This window comes from Rhopalosiphum maidis, chromosome 3 (assembly GCF_003676215.2).
Source record: "Rhopalosiphum maidis isolate BTI-1 chromosome 3, ASM367621v3, whole genome shotgun sequence".
NCBI classification, from domain to species: domain Eukaryota; kingdom Metazoa; phylum Arthropoda; class Insecta; order Hemiptera; family Aphididae; genus Rhopalosiphum; species Rhopalosiphum maidis.
In genome coordinates this window covers 39931931-39939887 of record NC_040879.1, presented here as the reverse complement: position 1 = coordinate 39939887, position 7957 = coordinate 39931931, and the positions used below count along the sequence as shown (strand labels likewise).

General features: G+C 27.4%; 1 protein-coding gene across 1 annotated transcript; it reads left to right on the top strand.

The window, feature by feature from the left end:
- The first annotated feature begins 3450 nt into the window (after positions 1–3450).
- LOC113552688 (YTH domain-containing protein 1-like) lies at positions 3451–7072 on the top strand. The gene is made up of 3 exons (XM_026955530.1): positions 3451–3503; positions 4551–5408; positions 6934–7072. Exons 1-3 carry the CDS (start codon positions 3451–3453, stop codon positions 7070–7072), a joined length of 1050 nt encoding a protein of 349 aa, XP_026811331.1.
- The last annotated feature ends 885 nt before the right edge of the window (positions 7073–7957 follow it).

Sequence of the window (7957 nt, the reverse complement as noted above, 5' to 3'; positions counted from 1 at the left end):
TACTATCTGTCATTGTTTAGTCAGTTTTAAAAATTGACTCTGAAAAAAAAAAGCTTTAAAAAAATATAGAATTTTAATTTAAAACGTAAATACAAAAAACTACAAGCGCTAGTAATCAATTAAAAAACAATATTGTGCGGTGAAGATAAATAAATTATATATAATACAAATACATTATATACTTGTCTGTATAAAGTATAAATATATGAAACTAGAAAGAAATTAGTTGTATAATGATTCGAAGTACCTATTCAAACAATTAATTTACTATTATTATCTGAATAAATGTTGTGATAAATTGTACTAAATTATTTACAAAAACTATAGACTAATACTAATATAAAATATATTTTGCCTCCAAAAGTGATGAAGGGGTAGGAATAGCCATAATAAAAAACAATTTATAGACATCGTTTAAACTATTATCAACATGTTTTATATATACAGCCAAAGCACTAGCTATACTAATAGCCATAAAACACATAAATAAAAAGGAAAACCAAAAATATATTATCTTAAGTGATTCGTTAAGCTCCCTCATTAGTGTAAAAAATAAATTTAATCCTAGTGATATAGCAATTCAAATCCAAAACAGACTAGAAGAAGTAAACGTAAAGAAAAACAATATAGTTATAATCAGGATAAAAGGGCAGATAAACAAGCCAAACTAGCTATCAACTCACCGGACGCACAATACATCAACATATTCTCATATGCAGATATAAAAAAACAAATACAACAAGATACTACTTTGGCAAAATGAATGGAACACCCAAACCAACAAACTAAAACAAGTTAAAAAACCGGCCATTAGATGGAAAAGAAACCCAAATATTAGCTTCACAAACGAAAAAAAATTAAATCAGGCTAGAATTTGACACACTAGACACACTATTTGACACATAGTTATCTAATGGAAAAAGGTGACCCACCAATATGCAAATCATGTGGCACCACAATCACAATCAAACACATCTTCGAAGAATGTAGAATGTACGAAAGTCAAAGAGAAGAACTTTAAATAAGCCACCAAATTAGAACAAGCCTAGGACCAAATCCAGACAACGAAATCAACACCTTAGAATTTTTCAGAGTAATTAAAATACTCAATCTAATCTAGCTAACTTAATACAAAATAGCTGTAAAACTGTCTTTTTTTCTTTTAAAATGTATTTAATATAATATAAATATAATACTAATGATGCTAATGACCTTAGAAGTCAAAGCAGAAATTTTTTTTTTAAATTTCAAGAACAATAAAAAAAAAAATATAAATATATTTTATATATAAGGTTATTAATTTATTATATACATATTTGTAAACCATGTATATTGAAAAAATTAAAACTACCAATGTGGAACTTAATGCCATACTTTTACATAGAATTAATGATAATGTTGTAAAATCGGTTTTAATTTAATAATAAATTAAAAGAGGAGATTTGACAATTCTAAATTGAAAAAATAACAATAATTTTTTGGTGGTCGAACATTTATAGACAAATGTGATATGGATTGTGGTATGTTGGTTTATCTTACATATTATATTATAAAATATGTGTCTACTATTATTCAGATCAACTTTGTACAGTGAGCCGGATAGAGCGGTCCGTGTCCTTTAATACTCGCTTACCGGAGTCAAAGCTGTCCGCGCTACGTTACGAGACGTATAATATGTCAACGGACACCTTTATTTTTAAGTAGGAAATAAAAATGTTTCCAGTGACAGTGTGACACCAAGGTATTTAAAAAAATTTAAATACTATGACATCGTACATCAATATTTCCCTCACCATCCGATCATTTTCAATCCATAGCAACCGCTGGAATTAAGTAAATATAATAATTATTTATTATTATATTCATTATTATTAATTTGTATTATTATTATTTTTTAATCGTATTTATCCAATGAGTAAAATTCTTTATAGGTACGTAAAATTGGGAGATGGTAAACTGCAGAAAAATTACACCTTTTCTAAAATTTGATGTGTTAACTGCGGCAAAAAATAATTTAACATTTTACAACTTGCGACAAAAACGATAAGAATATAAGATACATTATAAAAACTGCATGCTTGTGGAAATTTATAACTAGTAGCTACCTACCTACTATATAAAGTGTTTGTTTTACTTGAGCATTCCCGTGTTTTATAGCCACTTATTTTTGATTCATATTTAAATTTAAATTTAAAATTTTTCAACAATTAATTATTTACCATTCTAGCTAAACATTGTTTTAAGTTCCATATTAAATTAAATATTAAGCAATACAACACTACTTAAATTATTATTTCTTCTACTGACATCTAACACTACAAATAGGTATAAGTAGTGTTATCACTTGCAATTATCCTGCACATGTAAAGTAATCAATATTGAGTATATTGTGTTTAAACTTAAAAATAAATTTGGATTTTACTTACCAATTTGTATCCAATATAACATAAATAATTAAGCGATAAATAATATATGTTACATACGATATACCTATACCTAATATGTTCTATCGTATCAATGTACACATAGTGATAGTACCTTTATGGCTATAGATTCTTGCATATCTTATTGGTTTTGTCGCAAATTGTATAATGATAATTTTTATTTTTTTGCCGCAGTTGTCATTAGAATTTTAGAAAAGATGTAATTTTGATGCACTGATGCAGTTAACATATAGCCATAAAATTTTACAACTTGGTCCCAGTACTTCACGGTGCATTCCCTACCTTATAAATTGAGTGATTAAGGACTTATATCGGAACGCTAGATGCGCCATTCTGTTCATAAATTAAGCCGCAGCCACCGATGAGTCGTAATTTTATATTCTGAATTAAACTAGACTATATATTCTAAGTTTTAATGTATTATAGTATTATACCTACACTAATTTTTATTTCATTACTTTTAATATTACTATATGCATTTAAATCACTTTTATATTTATCTATAAGTACGTACAAAATGTACATTAACGATTATAAACCATCACAATATTATATAAATCACAGTATTTTATGATACTCGTAATAATAATATGTACCTATACTACTAATTATTTAAAGCCAATAAAATTATTGTAACATTATGATTTCATTTAATAATATTCTATGTAAATAAAAACATCGTGGAATTTTATTTTCACTAAATCGATGATTAATCACCATATTTGATTATACTGCTATCAAAATTTATATGTATAACAAGTTCACAAATATTATTCTTGCATATATATATATATATATATATATCCACCTTGGCATAGACCTAATCAATCAATAAACTGTATGAAAAGCTCTATGTTAACAGTTATTTTGTACTGCCTTGTTAATAATCAAAGTCAATTTTATTATTTCATTTATGATCAATAATGTATTAATAAATTTCTTATTTGTATACTTAAAATATTCAATTTAATTTCAACGCTTTTGTGTATAGTTCGTTTAAGTCATTATGGTGCCTTCGTCAATACAATGGACAATGACTCCTTCAGTTCATATTTTAGTGTATGTACATAAAAATTGATTTGATACAAATACACTTTCTAGGTTGTACCTATGTTTATTATTATGTTGTCTTATATTATAATAAATAAATTTTATATCGCTAAAAGTATACGAAATACTTTTGGTAACTTAGTAAGTAGCCGACTCTGGAGTCACAACATTATGATAGATGTTCGTTAGGTTTTAAGTTTATAAGTAAAAAACGGAACAAACGATTTTGGATTTACTCTAAAAGTACTCTTATCTTCGAAAATGGTAGGGATTTTCATAAACTTTAATAATATTTTGAAGATATGTTAATCTATATATATGTATTACACTGTGCAATATATCAATAAAGATTAAACGACATATCTTATGCTTATCGTTCTCAATAACTATTTATCGTTACTCTGTGCTCATCGTTGCATAAAAACTGTTCATTGTAGGTAGGTTAAAAGTATTCAATTTGGTTTTAATAATTAATGCTAATAATACTATTAACTCAATAAAAAACAGTAAAAATATTGTTCTATTTTATGTAGAGGTTTTTCTTTTACAGAAGTAGTATAATCATTAATGTGATTACCTATTTTAATATTTTTAATTTAAAATTTAATCAAATATTGATTTGTTCAATGGCACTGTAGGTACACAATAATTTATAAAAAATTAAATAAACGAACAAATAAATATTTTTTTATTTAATAATTTAGTCGTATTTAATAACTAATAATTTCTTAAGTCAGTAGATACTGTAATATTTTATAATATTAAATAAGAAACAGGAATACCTACTATTGTAGTATAGGATAAATATTAAATAGTCAACGAAATGGTTAATTATTTGACCCGAGTATTAATAAAAAAAGGAAATTAAAATGTTTTAACCAATTTAAGTTTATATTTTTCTCTATAATATTAACTTTAACCTTATTTATTACAGAGAGTTAAAATACAATACATATTATTCGACAATTATCATAACTTATAAATATAACAAAATTTATTTTACTTAACCTAATCAATAAAATTGTTCTCATTAAATTGTCCATTTCATGATTGTAGTTATCCTATATCAAAATACGTAATATCACCCGTCAAGAAATCGTTCGGAACAACCGTCAAACGTCTTATTCAAGACCGAAAAACAAAGGCCAGTCAAACTTCCAGCCTCGTTCGTCGTTGCAGAAAATCTCGCGTCCATCGTCTACCCGAGAACTGCAGCAACCATCAGTACCGACGATCGCAACAACACCGTCATATGCAAACGTACCCCAAAAAACGGTCTTCATATCATCGGCCAAATTACAGTAAGCCACGGTGTGAGAAGCGCTGTCGATTCCGTGATACTTGCAGCGGTCTGGGGTCGATCCACTGTCAAGGAAAGCAAGTGCAGGACCAGAATGATGAGCAGGACGAGGACATGGAGTCTGAGGAAGAGGAGAAAGAGGATGATGAGGATGCTGAGGAAGAGGAGAAGGAAGAAGACGAGGATGTTGAGGTAGAGGACTGTGACTACGATGGTGATGACGATAACTTCGACGATGAAGACTATGACGAAGACGAAGATGAAGAAGAAGAAGAAGAAGAAGAAGAAGACGACAACGAAGATGAGTTTAAAGATTTAGTGCTGGGACGAAAACGAAAACGGTTGGACGATGTCAACGACAGCGGTGGCAGTGTGGCACGAGTTGTGCCGACTATCGATGACGCCATTACGTGTTGGGGACCACAGCCATTAATTAGTGATAAAATAAATCGCGTCACGCGATGTTCCGCCAACGTCGTATTGCTGGCTCATGGCAACCGTTCGCTATATGTGCTCACAATCCAACGAAACCAGGTGATTTCGATAGCTAGCAAATTATTCACTTGTTACAGGAGTCATCGATCGTCGTCTACTACCATGATCAGTTATAAGCTGTAAGTTAAATAATAAAGATATAATACCTATAATTTATAAATATGATACATGTAATATTATAATACACATTTCGTAAGACTATTATTAGTATTAATTATTAAACATGTGTTATGCACCCAACCACCCAGGTGGTAATAAAAATGAATAAACAAAATATCGTTTTATAACATAGGCACAACTAAAATTAAATTTTTAGATTATAAACTTTTTAACTTAATATAACATGTGGTAATTCATTATTACCCTCGCTCAAGTACTAATGCCATACCAAATCACACATTTTAGATTTGCAGGGTAGAAGCGACTAATGTATTGGTTTTACAATGACGTTTTTTAGCTTAGATATGGCACTATTGTGATCCAATCAAAATATTCACAAAAATGGTAAATCCAAAATTCTACACGTCATCCACTACTATTATTGTCTCAGTAGTTTTGAATATTAATTACTAATATACATTTATTTATATGTAGGTAACATGAGAATAAGTTAGATGAGGTTAGGTATACATATAGGTACTATTGCTGCAATATTGCATGATACTTGCAGTTTGTGTATGATTTATAGACTTGTAGGACTGTATGTAAGTTATTAGATACTATTATATTAAACGGGTCATAGGTATATTATATGGAATAAATGTATACCTATATATTGGGTTATGTACTATAGTACATAATTATAAATAATTATGTAGATTTACACTTCACACATATTATATGTTAAATAAAATATTAATGAAATCTAAATGTTTAATTTAGGCAAGTTCGCTTATAACTTGTCACGGCTCACAAGTTTACGTTATTAATCGAGTATAGTTAATAATATTTATTAAAATGTATTTATGATCCTGCAGTGTATTCTTCTTTTATATAAAAATGAACATGTAATATGGGTAACAAATCTGCTTTAAGAAAAAGAATTATTATACTGTATAATACTTTTATTAGGATTATTAACTATATTATAGGCATATTAAATATTATTATAAAAAATACAATTTTAATTATATTACTATGATTAATAAATTGTGGTATTTTACATTATTATCAGTTCTATAATATTTTAAATATAAAAAATAATTAAACAATAAAATCTTCGTAGGTATTCAATTAGATTCTAAAAATAAGTTTACATACTATTACACATTTACACTATATAATGATAGCATCTCAAAAGAAACTTTGAACGTTTTTTGGATGACGTACCCCACCTAGATTTTTCGGTACCTAACTAATGAATCAAATTGTAGCTAATACGTGTGTTGGTGGACTGTTGTGCGGTCAGATTCTCACTATGAGTAAATTATAAAAAACATTCAATTCACTTAACCTTTAAAAGTTTCCGACCAATAATAGTTATGATGTAATTAGAAAATTATTAGAATACATTATTAAACACTATAAAAAAAAGTTAGTGAAATCTCCTCCCTAAGAAGAATATATAGCCTTGAATAATTAGACTTTGTAAAACGTCACGGTTTAACACTAACGTATTAAAATTATTTGTTATGTTCGGTTTAGACCAGGTGGACAATTTATTTTAACAGAGGATGAGTCACAGAATAACCAAAAAAATTCTAGAAATACATGTACTTGTCCCGACGATCAACAGTGGTATTCGGCAGGAATTAATCATTTTATTACACAGTTGACGGTATGAAACAATTTATTATTTTTACAAATAGTCATCATAAAAAATATTTAATTATATATTAGCAACATAACCAATAGCTAGGTACTAGACGTTTTATTATTTTATCTTAAGGCCAGGTTGATGTATACGTTATACGTTATATCGACTATATGATATAACACTTCAGCCATGTCAAGTTGTAAAGGTAAAACGTAAAAATATTACAAGAAAAAGTTTTACTACTTAATTTTATTTGGTATATTTAAAACAAATATAGTGAATATTATAATATCTGATTAAGGTCTTTAGCCCTTTAGGTGAGATAGCCGTTCGTCTCTTATCTGTATATGTCTGTCACATATACATACACATACACATACACGATACATCTACACATATTTATCGAACTACATCTCCTCGCACGTTACATCGTTGAATAATAAAAAAATATTATATCACATCAACTCATTTTGTTTCTAGGCCCTATTTATGTTAGTGATAACCTAGTGACTTAGGTATAATAAATACCTAACTAAATAAAATAAATTATATATTTAACTTATATTATATTATTGTATCCTATTATAGAGTATTATATTGTTATATTATTTTTTAGTATTATATAATACGATAGGTTTTAGTAACTAACAATTATGAATAGGTATTGAAAAAGACGATGAAATTTAAAAAAAAATAGGAAATTTTAGAATCATAAACTATATAAATAGGTATCAAAATTTTCTAAACATGTTGTTTTTAACAAATAATATATTATTTATAAATACATACTACCTAGTTATATTCTAACATACCTACTAAACTGGTAATATATTATTCCAAAATAATATAATTCCGTTGTCAATAACAGTTTGTATTTACATAAACACTATGATATTAAATAATCTATAATAT